Source organism: Diadema setosum, chromosome 22 (assembly GCF_964275005.1).
Source record: "Diadema setosum chromosome 22, eeDiaSeto1, whole genome shotgun sequence".
Taxonomy (NCBI): domain Eukaryota; kingdom Metazoa; phylum Echinodermata; class Echinoidea; order Diadematoida; family Diadematidae; genus Diadema; species Diadema setosum.
In genome coordinates, this window is record NC_092706.1 from 9,792,207 (window position 1) to 9,807,138 (window position 14,932).

The 14,932-nt window shown below is 39.3% G+C and overlaps 1 protein-coding gene across 1 annotated transcript in view; it reads left to right on the forward strand.

Annotated features, from left to right (window-relative positions):
- The window catches only part of LOC140245048 (uncharacterized), a 124,073-nt gene that overhangs the window by 63,743 nt on the left and 45,398 nt on the right, over positions 1-14,932 (forward strand). Inside the window, 3 exon segments of the mRNA XM_072324642.1 lie at positions 7,805-7,941; positions 12,363-12,466; positions 14,340-14,504. Coding sequence (XP_072180743.1) covers positions 7,805-7,941; positions 12,363-12,466; positions 14,340-14,504 — 406 coding nt within the window.

Genomic DNA, 14,932 nt, shown 5'->3' on the forward strand with positions numbered 1-14,932 from the left:
AATCATGATTTTAAAGAGCTGTACCAGGAAACAACAGCAATATATATCTGAGTGGAGTACCATAAATGTCCATATTTTCACGTGATTAATTTTTTGCGCTGAGCAGCTCAAAAACATTTTCACAGGTTCTGGAATTCATGCTGCACAATTATCAAACCATTCAAACTGTGCAGAGAAAATTGTGAAGATTTTTTTTGCAGGTTTTAAAGAATTAATGCTGGCCAAAAGTAGCGCGAAATGCACAAAAATTAAATGCACTGTTAAAATTTGTGTGTTTATGGTATATTGTAATTGGCAAAAAAAAAAAGAGAGAAAAAAAAGAGAAACGATATTGAGCGTACATACCTACAATGATAAGGGGATTTTATGGGGGGTGGGGGGAAAGGCAGTAGAGAGGGGTTTGACTATGGGGTGAAACTTTGCAAACATGACTGAGTTTTGATGTGCCAGAATATACAAAATGTCAGCGGTGGTTGTTGGAGGCTTTGGTTTCATTTTGAAGGAAGGATTTTTACCAAGGACAGCCAATTAGCCAAGCCGTACATGATTTACTCAGAAACCTGTGATCCCAGAGATTCTATTTGGAATCCCCCTGACATCAAGCTTGGTAAAGGTGTGATTAGTGACAAGTCTATGTTGTGTTTACATGATTTTACAATTTTGCATGATATGCAAGAGAGGGGAAGGGCACGGACAGGGGATGGGAGGGTGTAATTTAGGGCCTGTGCTGGTGTGTTTGGGTTGGGAAAGGTAGATTTGATCATATCATTGAACACTGGATAGAAAATGTCCGTACGGTGTGTTTTTACACATTGTATGTCATGTATTGTTGTATGATTAATTACATATTAGGCGAGTCATTAAATAATGATTCGATTAGAAGTAATCTCGTATTATTCTTACTAATTGTCGCAGAAGCCCATGACATTATTGAATTCAATTAAATATTAGCATGGGGGGTGTGAAGAGAATTATCATCTCATCATAAATTATTAGCTGAATTATGAAAATGATGGTTTCCTTGAGGAATTACTGGAGATACATTGGTGTTAAAGGTAGGGAATCCCATTTGCATGCCTTAAATGAAGAGTTGTATAAATACAGTGGTATGTTGAAGAGAGTCATTTTAGAAACTCCCATAAAGCATTGAAAGTGGAAGGTAACATTTAGTACATGTTTATTGACTGTTAGATTTTGAATTGAATTTTTTTCGGGGCTCACCGTAAATTCCAGTACATTACTAGGCTACCTTTGCAGACCCATGCACTGCATGTGTGTCCATCATGTGTATTTTGTGAATAAAGTTCATCAAAACTTACAAACATTTCTATATACATTCTTGCCACACACTCTATATATTATTACATCAGCTCTTATACTTTTAGATTTGTGTTTCTAGATAAAAAAAATACAGGAGACTGCAACAAAAAGGCTTAAGTGTGGCTGACACACAGAACTACTGAGTAGTTGAGTTTTGTGCATTATTCAAATTGTAGATAACTGTTGACTTCCAAATTTCTCAGCAGTGGCCTAAACAAGTCCCCTGAGGTTCATATTTAATGTTTTGCTGCATTTTGGGAGGTCTGTAAAAGGTATCCCCTACCTTTAAAGCTGTAACTGATGAAAGCAGTCAAAACAAAGTTGTAAGTAGGTAAAAAATTTGAGTCAAGGCAGGAAATTAACAATGTTATTATAGACTAATTGGTATCTCATTTGTTGATCAGACATCACTTGAGTATGAAATGATTGCCAGTCTAGTTATTTAAATCTGGGACCACTCATTAAAAAATGATTTCAAATTGAGATGCACAATGTTATGCTTTGTATTTAGGAAAGACTTTTCTGTGAATTAGCACAGTGACAACAGTGCTTGTTGTCTGGGAGGAAGATTGACCCACAATAACTTTCCCTCTTTTTTTTTAACTTCATTTATGCTATAAAGATCATGGGGAAAAGACTTCATGACTAATCTTCTCTTCATAGAATTTACAGGCAGTGTTTAGTCGACTGCTGGGAGTCAAGGGGACAAATCGTATAGAGGCTGGGAGAAACAGACAAAGGTCATGCGGGATATCGACACGTGATAAATACTCAGCAACTGGTGACTCGCTGTTTACAAACAGAAACTCGGTATTACAAGGATTCGGGGCTTGGCAAGGGGATGAGGGTGATAGTTGAGGCTGATAGTTGAGGCTGATAGTTGGCTGATAATTGAGGCTAATAGTTGGTCGCTGTCGCAATACAGCCAGAGAGTCCACACTATTAATGCATAGATGTGCCATTTGTGCAAAAGATTTGTTTGTGAACAATAAAAGAAAGTAGGAAAAATGAAGAGGCGAGAAACCTATGTTGGGTAGTAAGGGATGTCACAGATAAAAAAGACAGTGAAATTAAAAGAAAATATTACATGTGTGCCAACTATACGTTGTATTCTTTTGCAAGTTGAAGTGCAGATTTCATACCAAGGTGCAGACATCATAATTCTTTGTGTCGTAATATAAGTATTTATTAGATTATAGGTGCTTAAAATCTAATGTGTAAGCTATTCTTTTTCTAAGAATAGCATGCCAAGTGTCGTCTTACTCGACCCATAGTCAATATTTCAGGGCTTTTATGGTTATCAGAAGTTTTCTTGCATTTGAACTTTGTCGCTCTACTTGGGCAAGATCATGTGGGCATTGCATCATCACATGGAACAACTTATCTTCTGTTTCTTCATATTTTTTTCCTCAAGCAATTCTGGTGCTCGAAAATAGAATCTCTGTAATCAACAGGTGGAAACACTGAAATTTTCCCTTTAGACACTGTTTATGCACCTTGTGGTTTCCCTGTTCATGGCACTTTCGGCACAGTAAAATAACAAACAAACAAACAAACAAAAATACCCCACAAAAACAAAAACCCACCTTGCCCTTTTCTTGAAGCAAATTCTGCCTGTTCTGAGAAGAGCTACTGTCGTGTTAGGCGGCTGCAAAAGCAGAGAGACAAGGTGTTTTGCCAGATCTAAGTGGGGGGGGGGGGGGGGGGAATGGCAAAGGCAAATGTGCAGTAGGCCTATATGATACGCAGATCTTGAACCTTGAGGCAAGCTGTTTTTGCTTGATTTACATGGCAAAGAGCTGCTGAGGCAAATTTACAGTATCATACGAAATGCAGGTTTTGAACCAAGAGTTGCAGTTTGACAGATATTTCATATTTTGTAATTTCTTACTTGCCGTGTTACGGTGGTAAGAGGAAACACAGCGTGTTTCTCTGGATAGTGTCATTTTAGAGTTCTTAAATTTCAGGATACGTTTTGATAAAATTTCCCCATGACATTTGTTTGCGGCATTTCAAGTCAGTTTGGGTATTCGTATTTCAAGTAATAATGGGTATATTTAAAATCATTTCATGGGGGGGGGGATGAATGTATTTAGAGTAATTTAGTGATGCAGGACGGGAAAGATATTTCGTGCATGTCGGTATTAATGTAAAGTAGAGCAGTTTAGGAGGGAGTAGTGGTGTAGTCAACAGGCAGGGTGAGTCAGAAACGTGCAAGGCAAGAAGTAGATACCAGTTTGTAATGGCCATGGAGGGGATACTGCAGAAGATGCCCTGCCCCCTCCCACCCCCCTCTTTGGTAAAGAGGCAGTGATTATTGGGCATGCTTGCCGAAAGTAGATAGAGAAAGGGAATGGAGCGATGCTGTTGTGGAGGAGGCCAATTGACTTGGGTTGTGACGGACGACAAGTGGGGAAGTGGGGGGTGGGGGAGCGAGATAGAGCACAAGCTGTAACGTGCACAAGTGGGTATGGATGGAAACGCATATTTCTAGGGGGTACTGGGACATGTATGTATGCGTGCGCACATTGCATGCTTCAACTGCCACCAAGAATCAATAGACCAGAAAGACAAATTACTTCAAAACCTGGGCTCTCTCCTGTTTTATTTTTCATTCCGATTATGAAATATAATCTTGATACTGTAAAATGAGGAATGTTTGCGTGCATAATTGATTTTGCAAAATTAAAATGCACACCAAAGTTCGTGTCTACACTCTATGCGTTGAATGCCAGAGACAGTAAAAATTACATCCCGCGCAAAAGGCCCTTGTCTCTAATCCTCAAAAATTTCATGTGGTGAAAATATCTTGCTTTACACTAGTCCCATATGTCCATATTTATGTTGCTTCTTCTGTACTTGTAGTCTTGATCTGGAGAAGAAGAGAGAGAGAGGAGACAGCATGCTGTGGTGTGCACAAGAGTGGATGTGTGTGGGGGGGGGGGAACAAGGGAGGAGTGGCAGGCGTACAGCTGTTTGTGTGCATTGACTAATGCGACTCCCTCGGTTCTTGGAGTGTGCCGTCGCCAGGAGGCAGAGAGCTCCGTTCAAATCTCCACGTTTTCGAGACTGCCATCGTTGCATGCCCTCGTCACGGGCAGACACGCCAGAGAGCGGCCAGGAAGCAAGTTGACGCTCTGCAGTGTGGTCCAGCATACGTTGACGTGCAATCACGCATCGTGGCATGAGCACTTAATTAAGGAGCAGTTGAAAGTCTGCAGTCTGGTATTCCTTGCTAGTGGTAATTAGCTTGTTACTTGGATTAGAGTTAAGTAGCCATACATAACGATTCTATACCTTTGTGGATGGAATTCAGCACAAAAACACAGAATGATGTAAGAGCAAAGGTACAAGAAAATTTATTGGCATAACACTTTTCTACAGCAATCTTCCCCTCCCACCATATTATTTTCAGTCTCCACCTTGGAAGATAACTGGAGGCATGATGCATGTTTTTTAGTTGTCTGTCTGTCTGCCTGTCTGTCCCTCCCACATCTCATTATTAGGACTGGGGGGGGGGGGGGGGCATTATGCAGTGGCTTTTCTTGATACCTGGCCAAGGTAGCGTACTTGAAATGAAGATGCGCTGATTAGAATTTCGGTTTCTTTTGTGAAAATGTAACTAAATACACTGTTGACAAGGAAAGAGGTGTGTAAAGGACACTGTGTACACTCTACTCACGGCAAGTTGAGAATGGTGAAATGTAATGAAACCCTGCATGAAGTAATGACTTCCTGATTATGACATTCTTTTGTTGAATGAGTCTTGAAATTTTCAGTGTGATTTCACTTTCTTTGAACTTCTATATATTCATTTTCATTGTAAATGAATATTCAAAATGGGAAATGTTCTGTGATTTGTGTGAAAGAATGCTAGGTTAGTAATTTATCCAATTTGACATATTATCTTGAGAGACTCAAACTCATTTCACTTAAAATTGTCAGATCAGATAGTCATACAAAGTGGGTCTAAGTGCTGTGCTTGATTTTAACTACTGTCATTTTTTTTTTTTTTTTTGGGGGGGGGGGGCGGGTAAATGTATAAAAGCATTAGCATTTGGAAAAATCAAGCAACCTATCAAACATGCAGCAGTAAACTGTAACAATTGCATTCGAATGCAGACATGATTACATTGCAAGTAGACTATTTGGGTTTTATAGAATGCACTGTAGTCAAAACCAATAGAAATGGACAGATGCATTTTGTTTTCTAATACCTTTCAAATCATAGAAGATTCTCTTTTCTATACTTTTGATTCTCTTTGGTGTTGAAAGGATAGGTTGCATGCAGTCAGGCTTAAACTTGTGGGGCTTTTATGTCCGTGATTAGATACTCCCTGGTCTTATTTGATCAATAGTTATACAGGCCTATCAATGCTTCCATGAAACGGGTCTCAACCTTCAACATCCCCCTCCCCCCACCTTTGTGATTATAATGAAGGCCTATAATTTTTTTCAACAAAAAGGTTTTCGACCTTCAACATTCCCCCACCCCTGGAAAGTTGTGTTGATAAGTCGGTAATTACTCTACACACTGCTATGTGTTTCCTTGATCAATTAACAGGTCCATTTCTCTCTCCAGCTATAATGCCATAGGCTTCTCACGTGTGTTTGTGTCCGTCGGCACTTTAATCACATGGATAATTTCCAGCGGCCCTCCAATTTGTAGAAAACTCCATTGCAATTTGCTGGGAAAGTCATTTCCTAAATAGGGTTGGCTCCAAAAGTTGATTACCATATCATCCTGTTTGTCAACCACGCAGCAGAATTGCTGTATGTTTCGGAATACACAAAGATAAAGAGGAGGGAATATTAAAAATGCACATGCTTTGCCAGGGTAGGCAGCCACACCCTACATGTATGTTGTACAAATATGTATAACAATTTATCATAAACTTTGGCATAATATCTTAGCAGGTAAATATCAAAGTGATCATTCATGTTCACTAAGCTCTCTCCTAGCAACATTGCAAATATGATTGAATATTTCTTTTTTTCTGTGTCAATCACAAGTTTACACTTAATGTAGCATTTCACTGATGTCAGAGAAATTCTGCAGAACTAGATGTGGTACCGGGTGTTGGAGTATTTGTATTTAGGTTGAGTTGTTGAATGTGCTGCAGAGAATTATGGTCAAACATTGCACAAGTTGTCATACAAGTATTTTTTTTTTTTGTTTTTTTTTGTTAGCAGGTGTGTACAAATTTTCTTCGGGTTTGATGTGAGATAGCTTGGCACAAAGAGGGTAGAAACCAGCAGTCCTTTCACTATCAACTCTTCTAGAAGTTGGAAGTGGTAGTGTAGTATAACATTTTTGTTGTTGAGTATACATCTGCCTAGATTGAGGGGAATTTTGATGCTGTTATAAAAAACAGAAAGGTACATGCTTGGCACTTAACTAAAATAACCCCTTAATGGCAGGATTTCCTCTCTATTTGTGCTCTATTCTGGCAACATTTGAGGATGAACTGCACAACAGCATAATAATGTACATGGAGTTATTCATTGTGGTGCAGTCGTTGATTATTGAGCAAATGTGCTAATGCAGTTTCATCCTTTTGGGGGGGGGGGGTGGGAGGGAGGGGTGGAGGAACTGTATATTTCATTTTTCAGATTATGTTCAACCCCGAAATGCTAAGTAAATGCGTGTGAAGTTTAGATCAGCTACTTGTACATTTTAGTGCTGCATTGGGATTACATTTGCCTTGCATATTGCACTTCAAAGCTACAAGATGGAATGTCGAGTCAAAGTAAACCACTCATTGGATGCAATACGTCTGGTTGTTATTCCCCTCATAAGTGTCAATTCGAAATTGTGTAACATATTAACAAATTCATATATTTTGTGAATTCGGGACTTGTAACACAATTTCACAAGTGTCAGAATTAATGGTAGAGAACCATGGTAACATGATGAGAAATAAGTGAATAGTTTGATTGCAAAACAAGCAAGCTCCATTCTTGACAATAAGAGGTGTTTGCAATTAAACTTGCCCCAGAGCAAAGAAAATCATAAGGAAATATTGGATATCTGTACCCCAACTCATACATTGTATGCATGGGAGTATGAGTAGGAATCACTCTGAGGTTGGGTTGTCAGGTGGTCGGTAGGTCGGTTGGTTTGTTCTTTGCACAATCTTGTGGCTTGAACTGCTCTCATTTTTTTTGAGCGACTGACGTAAAATTTGGCATTTGTGACCGCTATCATAGGTCGATGTGCAAGACACCTTTTTTTTTGTCTGTATAAAGTAATGCATTACCATGGTAACAGCACATTTTTTATAAAAAATCTTGCAAAATGTTGTGGCTCAAACTACACTCAATTTTTTAGCAATTGACATAAAATTTGGCATGTGTGACCGCTATTGTAGATAGATGTACAAGACACGTTTTTTTGTCAGTATTGCAAAATGAATTGCCATTAGTCGCATTAATCATATTTTGCTTTCTCCTTTGTTTTTTCTTTCCTCTTTAATCTATGCAGGGAAAATCTGGCCAATGACAGATATCTGCAGTCGCAGATGGACTCAGACCAGTATGTGCCCATCAGGACAATAGCAAACTTCAATGCGGTCAAGAAACTGACCCATGACCTGCAGCTTGTTATAGATGTACTTCGTGGTGAGTAGTAGGGAGTAGTCTTCGCTCCAGGTGTATCGGAGAAAACCAGAGCTGCCCTGTAGTCTTTTCATGACAGATATGGAATAGGATGTGTGCATCGGTATCAGACCCGACAGATTGCAGAAATTGGTCTCCCTGCTTGAAGTCAAACTAGACGTCAGATCTTGCCACAGTTGTCATAATCATCACATGGAACACAATGTCATTATCATATTGACAACAGTCTGATTAGATATTGATAGTGATACTGATGACGATGATGATGATAATGATAATTTCGCTACTACTAAAATTATAGTGGTAATGATAATCATTCCATCAACTGTGGTAATATTATAGGAACAACAGAGATGATTACAAAGTAACAACAATGTATTGATGATATTGATGAAAAGTGCAAAAACTAGGGTATAGGTATCATTTGTACAGCCCCTCTCTGTAAAGGAAAAGAAAGAAATCAAACAAAAATGGAAAATGAATACTAGTAATTTGTGATTATGATAATAAAATAGTTTTAGTACTTGGATTGACCAGTGTTTGAAATTCATGAAGTACAGAGGAAAGTCTAGCTGCCCAAGTGCCATAAATCTTCATTTCTATCCCAAGCACTCTGGATGATAACGGTGTTGTTCATCGTTATTGCCATGTTTGTAATGATTTATATGGGGGATCTTCTTTCATTACAGGGGCTCGTATACAGGTCGTAAAACCTTGCACGTTATAATCACTGCTGCTGAAGAGAAGCCACCGTATACACACTGGAGTATATTCCCTGTATTTGCAGGTCCCTTTCCCCGAGAAGATCAAGAGTAGCATATTACCAGATGATAAACATGTTGTGTTGGCTTTAGATGCTACTTGGGTCGGGAGGTGTGATGCCCATGTGCACTGACTTTGTTGCTGTTAGTTGTGGTAGTTTTGATGGGGGGGGGGGGGGAGAATTTCAGAATGGCAGTGTGCACAGGTGCATTCTTAAATGTACTTTTGGTTGTCTTGTTTTTATTGTTGCGGCCTCCTCAGTTGATGAGAAAAATGAAAATATTGTCCAGTACGAACACTTCCCAATATCAAAAACCTCTCAGAATAATTCGGGTTTGTCTTTGTGTGTGTGTGTGTGTGTGTTTTTTTTGAGAAAGAGAGAGAATTCAAAATCTAGCATGATATTTAGTGAAGATGATTACTCAGTATTGACAAATGTCTTTAAACTTGTCTGTTCAAACTTGCTTTGAGTGTTGTTTCGTCCTAATATTCAAATACCCCTTCTCCACCAAAAAAAAAGAAAAAAAAAAGAAAAGAAGATCTCTTGAAGTTGCAAAATGCATATATTTCCATTTACAGTTTATCCCATGTGGTTTTGTTAACTGGACATAAAGTATTTTAGCTAGAAAATACCCCAGTTTAGGACACACAACACTTTGCTCCTTGTACCTACTATTACTGTTGATCCCAGTTGAGAAACCCGAATTTGAAGTCAGAGCCTTGCATGGAGTGAAATTCTGTCAAAACCTTACAGTCCCCTTCATGTCTCCATTGCATTATATTTCATCACTGGGATGACAGAACCATTTGTCTCAAATTTTTGATGAAAATAACATTTTTGGATTAATTGTCAGAGAATCATTTAAGTGTTGTCCTGTCCAAATCCTAGCTGTCTAACCCCCAGAATGAAGTCACCACTGTAAATCGAGAGAAAAGTGATCTCATTTGTTATATTGCTTTGGGTGCCGCATTTTTTTTTCTTTTGCTCTTAACATTTGACATTTTTGAGATTACGCGATGATGTCTCCCCAACAGCGATTTTGCTATGTTGTTTCACATGAGAAACCAGCGGCCTTTGCACTTACAATCATTTGGGCGTGTCCTCTCAATTACCGCAGAAAAAAAATATATCATCAGCTGTGCCCTTTTATGAGTACTTTTTCCACAAGTCTCAGAAAAATATTACCATCATCAGAACATTGCCCCCATCTGATCAAGTATCCGCCCTTTGATGTTGTTTGTGTTTTTCGTGTGTGCTTGTTTTTTATGGTGATGACTGCCGTAGGAACATTTTATAAGCTGTTAAGCACCTCAGTCAATATGGAATTGGGTCAGCCTTACATTAGACATGTAACTGCCACTGTTATGACCAACCTGGGCCTCCCAAGAAAAGTGGGGGGGGGGGGGGGTCGGGAGGAAGGAATCACTGCTAGCTTCTTCTTTTTTTTCTCGTCGTTCGCTTCGCATAATTGATGTAGGCTTCACTAATTTCGGCATCATGTCGTTGTCTCTCATTAGACTTGAGTGTTTCTGAAACCACAAGTGCCTCAATTTAAATGCAGTTGGGGGGGGGGGGGAGGGGAGGAACATAGTCGGGGCCAAAGAGGGATGGAGGGGTTGGCGGAAGAAAGTTGTGCCAGCCGTAGGAAATAATCATGTGCTCTGCAAAATTGTCCGCAAATGCAGAGATAATGGGTGGAGTGAGTCATACGCGTCTCATACTGCCGCGAGGAGTCGTGGGGGAGGGGGAGACACCTTAATTGGATGGAATAGCGCCTCGTAAATTTCTCTGAAACCAAAAGCCACAGACTGTGAAGGGTGTCGTATCATGGTGTCTAATGAATGAATGAATGAATGAATGAATGAAAGGGGGATAGGGAGGGAGAGGAAATCATGTAAATTTTCAACAATGCATGGCATGCATGATACTATGTACGGCCTGTTTTACAGAAATTTAATTGGATCAAGATTGTCAGATTTTTACAGATAATTGGTGAATAGAACGAATCTGGAGTATGCTTTCTCGAAATTGTTACATTTGTACTGCCAAACCATTTGACATTTATACATGTATTATTTGAATGAGCATTGCCATAGGCCCAAAGTAGACTACAATACAGCTGCAATGTACTGGTAATTCTTAGTTACCAAATGAAGTTAGGTTTTACAGTATTGAAGTCCAGTTTGACTTTTTTTTTTTTTTCATCTACAACCACCACAGGAGAGACATTTTACAATCATTTGTTGAAACAAAAATAAAGACAAACCAAACAAAGAAGTTTTGGAGAAACCAACCTGTGACTTAACCCCAGTGTTTTTGAGGGGGAAATTTATCATTTATAACTCCATGACACATATGTACGCCAATTAACTCGAGTTGACATTTACATCTTACATACACAACCTCATTCATTCACAGGAAAAAAAAACAACAACAACAACAGGAAAGACTAGAAGTGTCCAGCATCACTTTTATGCCTGTCCTTATTATTTGAAGGCAAAAAAAAAAAAAAAAAAAAAAAAATGATGCATGTCACATTCAATACCCATTGCCAGTTGGAAAAACATGGGATGACTTCTGAAAGAGAGTTTCCTCCCTTAAAGCCGCCACTTGCTGATACGTCATACATCTTCACTTTCCTCTGTTTAACATGTCACATTGGGTTAAAGGTAAACAGATATCAAACACCCTCGGACAGCCTCTGTGCTTCCCTACTAGTGGTGTATATAAACAATTTACCTTTTCTGCTTCTTCCCATTGGGTTCACATCATTAACTGCGGGGAGATTTCATTCAAATGCAGGGACATTAAACATTGCTGTCTGTGGTCCGTGGAACTTTTCCTTGGCAGTTAATGTTTATAAAAGAGTATGTGTCCTGATCTAGGGACTCCTGATCTCCTGACAACTCATTCAGATCCCTCAATTCAGTTAGTACTATATCTTTTTTGAGGAGTGATGTTGTATTTTAGGCATAGTTGTGTATTGAGATGTCATTTGTCCTTGTTATTCTATCTTTTCTCGGTGTCATGAAGTTTGCTTGAAATGTGAGTTTTGCACATAAGGGGAGAGATAACAGCTTTATTATAGTGAGTTTCCAAGTCCGATGTGTGCTTTACTGGAAAAATGCACAAGATGTAAATACATATTGAACTGTTGTAACACTGTTTTGTTTTCACCGGCAATTCTTTTGCCTTTTCTTGTCTAGAAGGTTGAGATTTGCCTGCACAGGTGGAATTTATATGTATAAAGTGGTAGTACCAGCAAAGGATTTGAATGCACAGACACAATATTTTTTGTGCAGATTTGACAAACTGTCACAGAGAAGTAACAAAAATTTGATGGCTCCTCCTGTTAAGTGCTGAACCAATTGAAGACGGGCTGATTTTGCTACAACACGCATTTCCCATAGACACTTGCCTGAGTATACTCAGGACTCCTCCTCAATGGGTTTTAAGGAAGTTGGGTGGCAGATATCAGTAGGGCATAAGAAAAATTGCAAAGCAATTTGATATGTTATGAAAATTGCTCGCAAGGTCAGATGCCTTGTAGGAAGCCAGGTGCAATCACCATGAAGGGTGGATTTTGATAGGGATTAGCTCCGAGGGCATTCCACCAAATTTTACCTGTTTATCGATTACGCAATGTTTTATTAAATTTCAGAGTCGCCGTTTGTCCAGGTGGACAGCAAAGGGGAGAAGGTCAGGCCCAATCACAAACGATGTACGGTCATCCTGCGAGAAGTGCCGGAGACGACGCCCATCGAGGTAAGTGCACTCGTTTCATTTGCATCTCAGACGTGCAATATTGCTGTCTACAAGAAAGAGGAAGTCGCTGGTAGAAATGCTGTGATGAAGATGGGGGATTTAGACAGAGCAGTGCAAAGATGCGATTGACTCTTGCAATCTTACAACCTTGCAATAGAGCAAGTGTCTTCAACAATTACACTAACTAGAGTAAGATGACTTTACTCTAGAATGTCAAATTGCTTCCAGTTTGAAGTGCAACAATTGAATGAAGTCCAGTGTACATACGCTGTTGGAGCTCGGGTCACAACATACTGTAAAACGAGGAATGTTCGCTTGCATATTAATTTCGCAAATTTCTCGAGCAGCAACATTCGCGAAATTAAAATGCACAGAAAAGTTCTTGCCTACACAATATGCATTGGATGCCGTCGGCTCCAATTCGCTAAATTTTCACGCCGCGAATATATTGTGTTTTACAGTACACAAAAATTGATCTTCCTTGGGACTTTATAGATAGTCCTCTGACACATTCAAAGGGAACTTTGATGTGGAAAGAGGGTCAGGCGTTTGTTTATATATATCCCAAATGCGAGCAAGTGTCCAGACTTGTATGTAGCCAAGTTTAGCCTGAGATCACACTGGATAATAGTCATAATGCAGATGTCGTCTCATGGTTTAGCCCTAGTAGGCACCATAGATACAACTTGTATTCTTGTGGAGAATTTGTAGCATGAGAACAAGTATTCATTCATACACCAGTCATAATATTCTTTCGAGAGGAGTCCATGTGGCTTTGTGACAGCAACATCTTACCTTTTGGAGACGAGAGAATCTAAAAAAAAAGAAATAAAATAAAGAGAAAATTGAACAAAAATAGCCAAAAACAAAATCATGTTTGTAGACATGCAAATGGTTGGATGTAATCATCTATGGACGAATTGTGAAAGGTTTATACTTTGTTGTACTTGTAGTTGCCTGCTTTTGTCCTCAATGATTTGGCATGGTATCAAGGAGGTATGCATTCAGATACAGGATTGGAGGCTATCATGCAGCATACTATGGACATGACATACAAAAAAGAAAAAAAAAATATATATATTATGTAAATTGGGATATTTGTGGGTCATTCAGTAACCCCCATCAGATTGGGCAATGCCTTCCCTTCAGCAGGACCAAAAGCTTCCGTTTTGATCCTTGCATGTTTGCCGACAGGAAATGCGCAAGCCTTTGCCCATGACTGCGGGTGCATACTTGATCAAACAGGGAGAGTTGTGTAAAAGCCCCGTGTGGCACAAGATTGCCAGTCTCAAATTGGTTGATTCATAATTTTTTCAAGCTTTTTTTTTTTTTAAATCCGGAACAACAGCCGTCGCAAAATGATTTTTTTTTTTTCCTGTTAAAGCTTGTGAATGACCTGAAAACTAATTTGTCACAACCAGACTGTTATTTCAGCCTGCTTTTGTGAAGAATTTTCTGTTTGATCATGAATTGAGGTGCTGTTTTCAAGAGCACTTTGCTTCCATTGCAAGTTGCGATCACAGTGACCATGGTAGTAGCCAAGTAACAACCAATCAGCTGTGAGTATATAAACCATCACCATGGTAACTGGATTCGTAACAATTGAAAATAACTACCAGCATCCATATGCTTGTCAGTTGCCGTAGCAATAGTGGAAAGGAAGCATATTCCCATCGACACTGCTCAATGTATTCTCCATTTCTGTGAGCTTAACTGTCTTTATGTTCCATTCATAACATGCCTTAGCAAGATATTTAGGCATGAATGCCATGTTCACCATATTTCTCTCTCCTGCAATGTAAAAAACAACAGAAAAAAATCCAATGCTGGATGTCGGCTAAGAGAGAATTGAAATCAAATTTTTGACCCGCAGGAGGTGAAGGCCCTGTTCACACATGAGCAGTGCCCCAAGTTTGTCAGCTGCGAGTTCGCCCACAACAACAACTGGTACATCACCTTCGAGTCTGATTCAGATGCCCAGCTGGCGTACAGACATCTACGAGAGCGAGTAAAAAACTTCCAGGGTAAACCAATTATGGTGAGTCTGCTCTTCCCATATTTTTGTTTCTCTCTGCCTTTGAGAAAATTATCTTATTCAGTTATGATTTGAAGGAAAAGAAGATAATACTCATACATGATATTCTTGCATTGTCAAAAAGGGAGCCATTCGGAGGATACTAAATAATTGTATGGATAGAATTCCGCGAAGCTCAAATGCCTTACCAGCCTACGCTCATCCGCCGCCCCCCTTCTGTTGTTTTCTTCTTCTGACTTCCATATTATTTAATACTTTCTTTTGATTGTGAATGTGGGTTGCAGGTCATGACTGAATTTAAGACAGTGCCCCCCCCCCCCCCACACACACACACACCAATCACTTGTACATGTGTATAAAGCACAATAATTTGTGTTATGAAGTATGCATGCTGTTCCGATGCATTCTCTGTTCACTTAAATCCGAAGATG